Raw genomic sequence first — 14,403 nt, 5'->3', positions numbered from 1 at the left:
ATTACTGTGGCTTTAAATATTTTATCTACCTCAGTAGCACTTCCATACTTTGTTGATCAATGGAATAAGTATTTAATGTTTTCATTACAATATCTGCTAGAAGCCTTGACCACCCTATTAGAAGCAATACACATGGATTCTTGGGTGAGAAAAGAAAGAAATCTCATTGACTGAAAAAAAACCACAACACAAACAGACGCAAAGAAAATCTACTTAGTCCTTTTACAGGTCTGTTTTGTTTGTTTAAAACAGATTTGTACAATATATTTAAAATTGCACAAGACAAACAAACAAACAAAAAGCCCTATAGTTATCCTAGGGATTGGGTCCAGATTTCTGGGATACAAAAGTATTTTTTAATTTTTGTGGTTGGTTCAGGGTTGTTGAATTTTTCTTTACTGTATTGCGGAGAATGGATCATAGCAAAAGCAAGAGAAATACAACAAATATGTATGCAGCAATATTTCCATAGATTAATCTGTTCAAAAGAAGACAAAATCCTATAAAAAAAATTGTCAAAGATTCAAATGAGTGTGCATATACTTTCACATATATATATTTATTGTATATACACAACATATATATATATTATTGCAGAAATTATGGAGTCAGAAATCCAATTATACCTACTATATTGTGTCTAATTTCATTACATTTCTTTCTATGCCTGCCTTGTTTACATGTATGTATGCACATATTCCTTGATGGGTAGCAATACTTTGAAGCTGTCAAAACATCTTATGTGTCCTTTTTCCAGTAAAATTAATTGTAATCAGTAAATACTAATAGACTTTAGTAATGTATATATCTTTTGTCCACAGAGGATAAGCAAGCTAGTGGCTACTATTCTATATACTTCTGAGGAGTTTACTTAATCGTCCTGTACATTTAGACTTTCTTTCCCAAATAAATCTCAATGTCAAATAAAAACAAACAAACAAAAAATAAATAAACAGAAACCAGCTGACACCACCATTTCATGATAGGCAATCTAGTGTTTGATGATTCTTCCTTATCCTTTATGCTTCAATTTTTTTTTTTTTTTTTTTTGATGGAACAAAATTAAAATGCACTTGTGTTTTAGTTTTCCGTTTTTGGATAATAAAATGGTCCTGCTCATGCTATACTTTGTGGTCAACTCTTCTTTGATTTGTTTCACGGACAAGAAATTACTTCAAAGCCAAAAGCCATATCTTTACAGCTGTTGTTTAGAGTCTCCCATTGTCTAAAATAAATTGGCTTTCTGGTAATCACATGATATTTTTTATCTCACAAGTACGTCTGGTGTGTTTCCTGTTTTGGGTTCACTTATTAAACAGAAGAAAAGGTTTCAGAAGCTGGTGGTGTGGGAGAGAGACTGAATTGGCAGCTTTATTAAAATTCATTATTTTTTTTCCTGACAAATGCATTGGAAAAGAAGAAAACTGCACTAAGCATAACAACAGAATCAAAGGATTTCAGAAGAGTCTGACTGCACCAAAAAAAGTACCATCGCCATCCAAGGATATTTTGGCTCGTCTTCGTGGTATTGTAAGTTGAAGTTCGTCCCCTTCTTCTAATTTTGCAATGCCTGGCAAAAAAAAAGGAATATTTTAAAGTTAATATTTCACAAACATTATTTTTATTAATGGTGTTCAAAATGTTATTACACATCATCTTATAAATGTAAGCATGGCTTGTTACTTGTGATAAGTGCTTGTTTTATCTTTAGGTACAATCACACAGATTTCAGCCTACCGAAATCTGACACTTAGCATCCTCTGTGGAGCTGGATCTAACTTTCTTTCCTTAGCAATTCCATTCTTCGCTCATTGTGTCAAAGTTCACTTAAGCTAACGCTGCAAAAAAAAAATAATCACCTAACTGCAGTGCAATCAGATCCCCCCATCTTATGGTGATGAGACAGTCAAGGTCAGCACTGGGCCTTGCTGGTCCTAGACCATTCAGTTCCCACACTTCTAGAGGAGGTCTCATCAGCTTTACCAACCAAATGAAGTTACCATACATCAGCTGATCCACTGCAACTGCAGAGCACAAAAGTCTGCTTCCTGCAAGCCACACATCAGCTGATGTGGTAACAGAAAGCACCTTGCCTTCCAGTTGCAATCACTGAACTGAGAACAAAACTAACATCTGCAGCAACTCGTGCTCAACAACATGAGATACTGCAGTAAAATTCAGTTTTCCAGGTGAAAGCAGAGGGTGGGAGTTTTGGAAGCAGGAACGACGATGTGGCAAAATGGAATACATGAAATTAATCTCTACTTAAAAAAAAAAAAAAAAAAAAAAAAAAAAAAAAAAAAGAGAAAAGCTTCCTTCCCAGCCCCATTTGTTTAGTACCACCACTTGCCAACAGTCAGGTCTTATTACTGAATGTAACCCACTTTTTATAGAAGACAGAGAAAAAAAAAAAGACAGATTTTATTCACATAGATTTTGCTAGAGAATAACAAAATCAAAAACCCCCACATCCCTGACAAAGGAGAAAGACAGACAGGTAAGAGCTACTGAATGAGGTTTGATAGGCCTGGGCAATAATTCCTTAAATGCTGCTGCAGGAAAATATACACATATAAGCACTAAGCCTGCTGGACTTGCATTAAATATTTTAATTGGTCTTTTTTTTGTGGTGTTTCTAATTTGTGCAGTCAAAAAGAGCTCTTTATAGAATTAACTTTTTCATCTAACCAGATAGTAAAATTGCATTAGCCATTATTAGGAGTGGAGATTTAAGCTGGTAAATGACTTTAGAATGACAACTATTATTTGGATGGTTGGACCAGATGGTCTTGGAGACCTTTACCAACCTTAATGATTCTAGAATGGATCGAATCTTTGAAAAGCCCACAGTGAAGTGCACAAAAATTGTGTGGCTAAAACTCATGCATGATATATTAAAGCAGAACACAGCTCCTAAATACGTTTTAGTGGGATACGTAAATGTGGAACCCAACACCTAAATTAAACTCAGTTCTTCAGCAGGGACAGTACATACTACTTTTGTCTGCCTCAAGCACCTAACTGTGAAAGCACCAAAGTATCCAAGCACTTTATACAGTTAATGTAGAGACAGGAGTCAGATCATCTAAGTGAGATGCATGTAGTTCAACTGCTGATGCTTTATATAAAGCTATACTTTTTGAATGTGTTTTGTAGTTTTGCAATTAACCAAATCCATTTTCCTTAGAACTGCTACAATTCTTAATCACCCACCATTTGAGATTCCATTTAATACAGTTTATTTGCAAACAATGAGAAGGAAAATTTAGATGTTTACCAGCAGTATAGCAAGAATTATTCGGATAAGACTGTGGCATATTTTGGATGCAGCGAAATAATGTCACCAAGCTCAGATCATCACCAAACACATGGGCCTTCTTCCTCTGTATTAGATGTCCCATAGCAAATGTTGTATCTGTATATAAAACCTACAGAATGAAGAGGTACAGACTTCAAATATATTGTATGCAGACATTAAAAATCCTTTAAAAGTCAGATGCTGAAGTGAATTGAGCATTCTTACCTGGCCATAAATGAAAAAATATCCTGTTTCTTTGATCACTATTTTATTTCCATGTTCTTCCAGAGCTGTTCCACGTTTAAAGCTCAGAAGCCAAGGGACAATGCTTGAATCATCTAAAAGAAACAAGAATGTTGGGGTAATCAGAAGAAAAATACAACAAACACCACCACCAACAACAAAAAAACAGCACCACAAACAGACACAAATGTACTTCCCTAGTTATCATCTGCCAAAATTGAATAAAGCTGACTACTAGTTAAGACTTCCAGTCTCTCTAGCTGTATTTCCCCCAAAAAAGAGGATATTTGCAAGAGCTGCCCAGATGCAATGACCACATTATTTTATTTATTTATTTATTTTAAAATTGGGCCATATAACTCAGTTAGTGCTTTGAAGTTAATTAAAATAAGACAGAAGATCTAAAACATAGAACAGTGAGCAATAAAATGTGGAATATATTCCTACCTTTCTGTTGGATATCACTTTTGCTGTCAGCGATGAGTTGCAAGCAGGCCTGTAGCACTGCAAAGTGAAAGCATACATGTCATTTGTACAACAGAGTAAGCTTTTTGAAGCTACTTCAAAAAAATGGAAGAACACAAAACAAAACTATATTCTTTGTCTCACCACCTATTTGAAAACAGAATCTATCTTACTCAAACATGCCAAAACAAAATTCATACAGCAACATGCACTAGATAGTTCTCAGAGAGCTACAGCTAAGCAGCATATAAATTTTACTTGTTTGTTTTAATCTTTGGTCCTAATTGAGTTTAAAAAGTGCAGCAGTAAGTTAAGTAAGCTATGAATCAGATCAATTAGCTTTGTTAATTTTTTAACGAAAAGCTCAAACACCCCCCACCCCAAAAAAAAAAAAAAACAAAAAAAAACAACAACCCTGCCAGCTATGACAGATACCAGTTTTTCTAACAGTATTTATTATATTGCTAAAAATAGTTTCCAGTCATGGTTTGTGTAAAATGTTAATCATATATACTGGTTACGTGGTACTTTCAAGAACAGTAAAATCAAATTTTCAACATCCATATGCATGTACCCTCCATATATTTTCAGATGCATGCAGTCAATCACCCTGTACTAAGAGAGAAAGTACAGAGATGACTGGTAGCAAATAAATGCACACATAACAAATACCTTAGTATCTGACAAAAAAAAAAAAAAAAAAAAAAAAAGCATTACTCAAAACTGTAGGTGTTGGAGACACGAGAAAATAGGACGTTGATCAGAGAAAAATACTGTGACATAATATGATGTGATATATATTCTGAGATATGATAAAATAAAGGCTCCTAAGAGAAATAGAGATTAAGAAAAAAAAAAATCTGCTAACCACATACGTCAGTGAAGAGGATAAAAGACAAGAGGATGGTTGCATTTGCAAATAGCAGGTTTTCAGGAAAACATCAGGTTGTAGTGGCATTTTGAAGGCTGGAAAACACAGTTGTACTATTTATTGAACTTCATTTACTGCACTTAGAAACTGATACTAAGTTAAGAGAAGAAAATTCTGCTCTGGACTGCTGAATCTCTTTGTTTGCCTTGTTGTTTTTTTTTCAGATAAAAATGCCATGGGCTAGATTCAGATCCCCCCCTTGCTGCAAAGGGCAGTGACCTACTCTGAGATCTTATTTCTGTCCTGTCAGTGGTACCCCTGTGCACACCCCTGTGTTCATCAGCATCCTGATGAACACAGTGCAGTGTACAGACTGACAAGGTTGGAGAAGAAAGTGGTCTCCTGTCTGTACCTTTCTGCTTTCAAGGAGGCTGTCAGGGGAGGGCTAGATGCTCTATAGCACATCAGTGGCGCTCACAGACAGTGGACAAAATTCACATGCAAGTCTGGGAATACTTCAATGTCACAAGAATTAAGAACCTATGAGCCCTACTGACATTAACAGGAACACTATCCTGCAGTCAACACTTCCTTTAACATGCCAAAATCTATGGATTTTCAAACCAAGAATTTAAAGGCATTTATATTCCCTGCCATTTGATAAGTAATAGAAAACCAAGCCAACATAAAATCAAAAACAGTGTTTTACTTTACAGTGATTTTTTTATTTCTTTTAAAAAAAATCACACTTGTAAGTGACAACATTTTCTGAAACTTCCAAATAAAATCAAAATGTGATTTCTGGAGTTGCACAACAACAACAACAACAAAAAGCATGTCAGGCAATTTACTTCACAAGGTATTCATTTACTTTCATTTGGAACAAAATACCTTCCTGGTGAATGGAATTGGCAGTAATCTAAATACGTATAATTTTTCCTGCTTTTAAAGGAACTCACTAGTGTGGCCATTGAAATTTCCACTGTCCAAACAAGAGAGGAAACTGCCCTCATTCACAGTTTGTAGCTCTGGATTTGTGATTTGATTCTTAGCAGCACTGAAAAGCTATTCATCATTCATCAGAACTGCCACACAGTAATTAAAATCAGCAAGCTAGGTACAATCTGAGAACTTTTTCATATTTTAAAAACACTTTAAAAACACAGTTCTGCTGCAGTTTACAAATACCTGCTCTCTTCTCTCTGGGGACAGCGACAGGACCTGAGGGAATGGCATGGAGCTGGGACAGGGGAGAGTCAGGATGGGTGTTAAGGAAAGGTTCTGCACCCAGAAGGTGGTCGGGCACTGGGACAGGCTCCACAGGGCAGTGGTCACAGCACCGAGCTGCTGGAGTTCAAGGAGTGTTTGGACAACGCTCTCAGACAGAGTTTCGTTTTTGGGTGGTCCTGTGTGGAGCCAGGAGTTGGACTCAGTGATTCCTGTAGGTCCCTTCCAACTCTGGATATTCTGTGATTCTGTGGTATCAAATCTACACACACTCTCTACAAAAATCTGTCTTTTCCTTTCATGTATGCAGACATGAGTCATGAGGCATTAAGTCTTTAAGGCTGCGCAGAATATAGTGAGTTTGCCTTTCAGGGAGAAATATGGATACAGAAGTGTCACGACAATACAGAGAACAGAAACCAGCACAGTGGCCCTTTTACCTAAAGCCACAAAAAGGAAAAATAATTTCCTAAAAACTGCTTGGGGAATTTAACCACAAGATACTTAAAAAAAAAAAAAAAAAAAAAAAGTTCAGAAGCCAATACCATCAAATAACTATTTCCATTATATACAAATACTTCACTTTGACCTGTGAAAAACACATATGCTTAAAATCAACTAATTCACTGAAACAAATTCAAAGCAAACAACATAATTAGTTATTAAAGAGAAAGAAAGGATATACAGAGTATATTTTCTAGGGAAAGTAATAGAGATGTTAAGTAGCATTGTTAAATGTTAGCAATTCTATTCCAAGAAGAACACAAATCTGAATTGCAATATGAAGAATATATGCATTACCAAATACGGCTTGACTATTTACTATCAGTACAGAGCAGAAAAAGTCAAAAGCACTACCCAAGTATGCTTAAGTTCACTGTAAATCAAACCTGACTATCAGCTTTGTAGTATAAAGGATTTTTGAATATTTAATAATGTAAGCAGAACACAGGATTGATAAAATACTTCTCTAAAACATGTAAAAATATCTGAAGTGTGCACCACCATGAGGACTTGCTGTACAAAACAACGTGTACCTAGAACAGTAATGTGTGCCCTGACTTCTTTTGACTTCAGATGATAGCTTTGCTTTGATGAGAATTTTTTTTTTTTTTTTTTTACTCTTCTGATATAAACCACGCTGTGGGGTGTGAGTGAGAAGAACATTTCAGACTCTTCCATGAAGAGAACAGACAATTCTGAAGAAGTTAATGATTACAGATGTCTTTACAAACCACAGCTAGCACTTGAAAGAATGTGTTCTTTACCAGTTGAGAAATGTAACCACAATTTCAAAAAAAACACAACCAAAAACTCCCAAAACAACAACAAAAAACAATAAAAAACACCTCTCAAAAACAAACACATCTAGCTTTTGCAGAAGGATAAGAACTTTGTCTTCTGCATATCCATGTAGTTCTCTTCTGCATATCAGTAATATCAAATTCCCCCTCCTTCTCCTTGTTTTAACATGCATAATCATTTTAATACCTTGTAATCTAACTTTGTAATCCATCCAAAGAAAATCGCAAGTTTGTTATCTATGAACTTGTGCATAAATTGGTAAATTTTGGTTTCTGAGTATCTGTGGCCCAAGACATCTATCTCAACTTTTGCTGAAACAAACAAACTTTTGCTGAGCCTTAAAAAGAGACCTGCTTGCTTGGGTTCCTTCTTTGGTCTTGATGTATACACTGTAGATTTCCTGAAACACACTTAAACACAAGGTAATTTAATTTATAAATGATATGTATGTTCTTGAACAATTTGCAGCTTTTTTTTTTCTTCCTTTTAACTTTTTAATTTATTGCCACAAGATATCTTCCTTTACTTTTTGCTTGTGCAGGTTTATAGACTGACTAATTTGGCACTTTTTAATTAAGACGTCTTTATGGTGCATTAATCATGGATTAAATCAGTCACTGCATTAAAATGGCTTAGTCATCGTTACACATACGATTCAGATCTAACAAGTATCTTTGAAGTATTGCTGGCATCATTTTAATCTTAATGGAATTAGAAGTAATGTGTTACAATTAGTATAATCAGGAATAATTTACTAAGAATTAAGAATAGTTTATATAGACTTCTATTATGCAGCATAAAGCAATTTTTTATTTTTTTTTTTAATTAGAGCCTATTTTGTGTATTTTTTATTGCACAGAGGTCTGTATAATATGCAACACTGATTCGTTCGTTCAGTAGGTGGAATTCTTCATGTAAAATTGTAAGCACTGGATGAAGTCTTTTTCTACTCCTTCACATAGAAATGTTCACTTCCTTTAGAGTTAGCCTGTTGTCAGCAGAAACAAAAAAGAATAACATCTCTTTTGAGATTTTTTTTTTTTTTTAGCACTCATATTTCTCCTCTTCAAACAATAAAATAAGAAGTATTTGGTGAGGGAATTTTATATGCAGCATTTGCTTAGACCAGTAAGAAAAGGTCAGCTTTCTTGACTTAAAGATCTCTGAAGTCAAGTTCCACCCATAAAAGTTCATACTGTCTGTCTGTCATGGATATCTAAAACAATAGCATATGGAGTCAAAACACTTCTAATCAGCAAATGTACCAATTTGCCAAAAAATCAAATATATCAAGAGTAATGGCAAAGGGGATGCCTTCTCACTACTTAGTGCTTGCATGACACCAGTTGTTTCCTGTGGATGCAAATGACATGGCAAAAGAACCTGGAAACAGCTAGTAAGAAATTGCCAGGCTAAGTTAGCCTGTTTCACTGCTTTGTGGACTTAGAATTTCTCTTCTGTGCCTTTCATACACACACCTGGTTGAAATGGATAACCTCAGTATACTGAAGTAAATAATGTCCACAGGTGCCCCAGTTTGATCGCACCAGAACTTTGCAAATTTGAGCTTACAGAAGACCTGATGCTCACCTTGCTAGCCAACCATGGGAATCAGATCACACAGAGATGATTGGAACAAGGCACCTAGAGAGCGTGCAAATGAAACTTGGCATTTGTACTCTGAACTGTCTCAAGTAATAAAGCTGTATCTTGTTCCTGGACTGAAGGATATATACATCTTATAGAGAAGCACGCTGGCAAGACAGTCAATAATTGGGATCAGGGTAATGTGTGTGTGCGCTCATGTGGGTGTGTTTCTGTTGTGTAGCAAGTTTTCCTCTACAGGCAAAATTTATAAAAAGAATGACAAATTAAAAGAAAAGTATTTCTGTTCTTAAGTGTCCTGATATGACACCTGCTAGAAGTGGTTAGATGATCTATATCTGCCTGCATATTAATAATATGCATCTTTCAAAATCACCCATTAACTCCTACTCATTGTATCAAGAACTCTGTTTCTGACTGTTAACTGTGCAGCTTTCTCTGCAATTGATGCTCAAAACCCATCTCTTCAGCCCACTTGTGCTGGAAACTTTTCTCAGGACATGAGATGTACAAATTCTGATGACTAATACTTTTACGCATGAACATAGAAAAATGCCTAGCCTATAAAAATATGAAAGAAAGCACTGTATTAGATCTATTTTCATTCAATTGTCATTTTAATTAAAATTACAATTTGTGGCCACTTTTATGCACACAGTATCAAGCAAATGTATATTACAAATATATTAAAAAGGAAAATTCCATACATTCAAGAAGAGTTGAGCTAGGTCTGAAAAGAATCAAGGGCATCCATTACCAGAATTTAATTATCAATGTTAAAAAAAAAATCACAACTTTATTTATGAACAACAACAAAAGGTTCTCTTTTACTTCTGTTCTCTGAAGAGACATAAGAGAAGCAATTCTATATCAGTGACATTCTCAAATATTCACTTTCTAAGGAACTGGTATGTGTTGAATTGAAATTATGGCTCAACAATTAATTCTGAGACTAGACTCTGCTTTGAGAGCTTGTTGAAGCAAACAGAAATAGCACAAGAACAAAGCACCTCACTCAATACCCTAATTTATCTGCCATCATACTGGACTGAATGCAGTGAATCTGTGGGATACTTTAGAGGCTGCCAGGATTCCAATACTCCGCAATGGATGCAGGAAGATAAAAACACAGGGGTAGTAATTTTATGTTTATGACCAATGAACTGACAGAATTCAGGACCAGGCACAAAAACATGTTATTTTTTTTTCAATCACTCTACTATAACAAAATTTAACATTGACTAGCAGGTTCACGGTCATCAGTGGAGAGAAGTCTGGTCTGAGAAAATTAAGCTCTAAAGAGCTTACTTTGCTGTTATTACAGCAGGTAGAAAGGTAACTCAGTGTAACAGATGACCTTTTATGTAAGGAAAAGATTTATAATATATATATATATATATATATATTAAAAATATATACATACAAAATACAATGGCCGTGTTAGATTTATTTTTTTTTGTAGTAGGTCAGCCTATATAGGTTTTCCTGTTCAAATGAATGTTCCTATCCTATGCTTTCTGTTATCTATTCAAAACAATTTAACAAAAAAAAAATATTAAAAAAAGCCTAAAAAATATGAAGCAGCTTAATTAGAAGTTCAGGTGAAGAAATACATATAGATACAATCAGAGGTAACTACCTGATGAGAAGAGTCTTAAGTCTGCCAGAAGAAAGCTGAGGAGCTCAAAACCCTACTCTGCCCCATGAACCCTCAAAGAGCAATAAGAATAAAGTTGAAAACTACAGTGAAGGGAACTGAATAACTTGCAAAATACTGATGCTATAATATCCATTAAAAATAAAATAAAAAAGACATGCCTCCTCATTTTGGTGATAGCTGTGGTTTAGGTATAACGGATCACTAGATTTTATTTGGAAGACATTGGGGTGGGGAGAGCAGTGAAGTTCTGTGACTCCCACTATAGGAAACAGGCTACAAGAAATACAATTTAAGTAATTTTGTCTTACATCCTGGTTGTGAAATCACTCTTAGCCAAGACCCTGAACCAAAAATTTAACGAAATACAATAAATCTCATTTAAGCCTATGTATTTTGGGTCACGTCCTATATGAATATTCTCTTTTTAGAGACTTGGAAGTAAGCAGAATGATACCATAGAACTTAAATTTCATTTAGCTTGCTGAAGCTTAACTGAAAAACATTTCACATCAATTATTTAATCAAAAGCACATTTTAAGTGATCTCTGATTTAGACTTTATCTACTCGTTGTTAACTTAACACATTTTAAATTAATCAGTAATTCAGTATTTCAGCTCCCATCAGTCAAAACAATCTAAAACTATCTATAAGGGGATTTAATAGATTTAGCAATTTAGGAATATTTCTAGTTACTCAGTGTAATTATAACATGCATATTGTTATGTTTAAATGCTGTATTTCATCCTATCAAACATCAATGTATTTGGAAAGAAAATAACTAAAAGAAATTGAATATTTTATCTCTGAAGGAAACAAGTATATCCCATTAATATATTGACATTATAAAACACATCAGAGGTGTTTTTACATAGCAGTCAATAGTGTTTTCTGCAGCATCTTTTTAAAAAGCTACAGTAAAAAAAAAACTTACTGCATAGGAATGCCTTTATTAATTTTGATAATTATATTAATAGATTGTTTTATGTGGAAGTAATGCTAATTTTTTGAATTTCTTGTAGTCTGCTTCTTCAGACAGGTACAAGCTAGCTTTTCTCTTTGAAAGCTCCTACTTCCTTAAAGTGAGGGAGCTTTCTTGCTACTTCTCTCTTTTAGGATGACTATGTTTTCCCAGAAAAATGACTTGACAATTTTTTTTTTTTTTTTTTTTAATAATGGTTTTCCCTCCTTAATATTTATCAGAGAGAAACAAATTAGACATTACCCTGAATTGAGAATGATGGATTTAGAATTGATCAATTTCCAATCTGAACAATTTCAAGTTGCCTTACTCAGCTCTACAGCTCATCATTGAGAAGTAACATAGCTACAAGATAAAGAATTAATATTCAAAATTCAACCTGCAGATAGCAGAAACATCTGGTACCTTAAACAGTGCGGTAATCATCAAGCAAATGCAGTTCACAACATTCATTTGATAATAATTGTATTCAGTTGCAAAAATCATAATAGGCTCTGGGAGCATTCATCAGCCTACAGGAGGAGATATGTGCCAAGAACTGCTGCTAGTCTCCCAAAAGCATCCACCTGCAGCATCCCAACCCACTTTGCGAGGTGCTATTTACCTGTTTCTTCCGTGTGGATGGCAGACCTTCTCCCCCTGTTTCTGCTCCCGTTCGAGATTTCCTTTTGGAAACTTTCAGCTGGGCTAGGGCCAGGAAGCTTGTTCTCCTAACGGGGACAGGCAGCAGTTGGTGAGAGCAGCCTCGTTCCCTGCAAGCTCGAGCCCTGCGAGCCACAGCCACCACTCCAGCTTACCTGCCTGGCACCAGCTGCAGAGGCTTGCAGGAAGGAAGAAACAGGGGCACCTGCTTTCTCGTCATCAGGGGAGACGGCTCGCCGCTCTAGTGGAGACCTTGCCTGGACCCTGTAGATCAGCTCGTGGCGCAGAGCTTCTAGCTCTGTTTTCAGGGTGAGAACATGGTAAAGAGACACTGCTGCAAGACAAGAGGACAGGAGCATTGCAAGCCACAGGAATGTGACAGAAAAAAGTCCCGTGGTGCCTGAAGCAGCACCAGGGGGGGCAGAGGGAGAGGAGGCGGTATCCTTCTGTTGGATGACGTGCACACAGTCCACGGATTTCATCGCTGCTCTTTCCTCACTAAAGCCAGAGGGAGAGTTCAGCTGTCCCCTTCCGAGGTGCAATCCATGTTACCAGTTGCTCTGTGAAACTAAGGGCATCCAGAATAAGTGAACAAAACGCCCAGATCATTTCCTGTCATATGAAGCCGTTGATACAACCATTAAACTTAATGTACAGAGTGAAAGTTTAACATTCAGTCTCCGTTTAGCTTTCTTCTTTCTGTGCTGCATTTTGGCAATGAATACTTTCTCATGAACTGCTTGCTCAACCTGCCTTCCTCCTTTCACTTTCAGCTATTTATTTTTGTGGCAACTTGCTTTTACTATTTCCCATTATCTTGAAATTTATGCACAACTGGTACCGCTGGTATTTAGAGCCTTATCTAGAATTGCAGAAACAATGTAAGGTTTCCTGGTAGCGTATCATCCAGTTCCATTTAAAAGAGATAAACATATAGCAATGTGTGTTCTTGTAGGTATATACATATATATGTATACAATGTGTATATGTTATATATATATATATATATATATATATATATATATATATATATATGTATATGCATATATATCCAAAGTGACTATATGCCTGCAGAGTGGGTAGCCTATTCAAATATCAAATTTTGTTGTTTCCTGAACACAAGAGTGAAGAGTATTCTCAGGTATGAGTAAAAAATTATTGGTCTCTCAAGTGTATGAAGTGGCAGAGTCTGCAGTTCAATTTGTCATACGAATTTGGCAAGGGATGACTTTTTATCAGACTCATTTGATAAATACAACTTCTCTGTAGAATTCAAGGACCTGTGTTGCTGCACAAGAGGACCCACAGAATGGGGAGAGCCAACCTAGAAGGGAGGGGAAAACTAGAGGATGGGAAAGGACAAGAGAGGAGAAAGAAAAACAGGGAAAGAACAGAGGGGTAAAGAAAGAAAATAACATTTAGAGAACTTCAAAAAGGAAACTTTAAACATACATGCTGAAGTTTTTGAGGTGAATCCTTTATATCTGTCCTAAGCTCATCTCTTTAAATTGTTACTAATCCTTTAATTTTAAAAGCCACATTAGAAATTCCTTTCTTTTAACCAAATATCCAAAACATGTTCAAAAGCTTTTTGTATTGTCTTCTCACACAAAAATAACATTTTACTCCTTTTATTAAGAGTTTCAGTGATCTGGACCAGATGAAAAAAAAAAAAAGATAAAGATAAAAAGCATTGCAACTAGGACTAAAACCAACAGGTCAACCCCCCACTGCAAACTAATCATTTTTACTGCATAAGTAAACTTATCTTTGCACAAGAGAGAGAACTTTTAAAGGTCTGTCCAAATTACTGTGTAGTGGCATGTGAATTGCATGCTCATGACAATACCTGTCAGAGTAGTTAGTTCAGAACAAGGCGATACTATTGGGAAGGAGAAAGAAGGAACAGAGAGAGCGCAAACAATTCTGTTGCCTCTTCCACATTTATTTCTTAAGACTGTGAGAAATTGGGGTCATTAAAATTTTTATCATCTTTCATTGCAATTCAAGGCATTCTTCTCATTCCTTTGCTACCTCTAACAACTATCCAATATCCTGCATGGACAAATCATTCTTTTCCTAAAAGGAGAGAAAAAAAATATAGCAT

General features: G+C 35.5%; 1 protein-coding gene across 1 annotated transcript; it reads right to left on the bottom strand.

The window, feature by feature from the left end:
* Nucleotides 1–251: 251 nt before the first annotated feature.
* TNFSF13B (TNF superfamily member 13b) lies at nt 252–12,793 on the bottom strand. The gene is made up of 6 exons (XM_084295141.1): nt 12,452–12,793; nt 12,259–12,364; nt 3,989–4,045; nt 3,524–3,636; nt 3,278–3,428; nt 252–1,570 (listed from the first exon to the last, which is right to left on the bottom strand). Exons 1-6 carry the CDS (start codon nt 12,776–12,778, stop codon nt 1,458–1,460), a joined length of 867 nt encoding a protein of 288 aa, XP_084151267.1. The 5' UTR covers nt 12,779–12,793; the 3' UTR covers nt 252–1,457.
* Nucleotides 12,794–14,403: the final 1,610 nt, after the last annotated feature.

This window comes from Netta rufina, assembly GCF_964035555.1.
Source record: "Netta rufina genome assembly, chromosome: 1".
Lineage (NCBI taxonomy): Eukaryota > Metazoa > Chordata > Aves > Anseriformes > Anatidae > Netta > Netta rufina.
The sequence above is the reverse complement of the archived record's forward strand: the minus strand, read 5'-3'. Positions and strand labels throughout refer to the sequence as shown.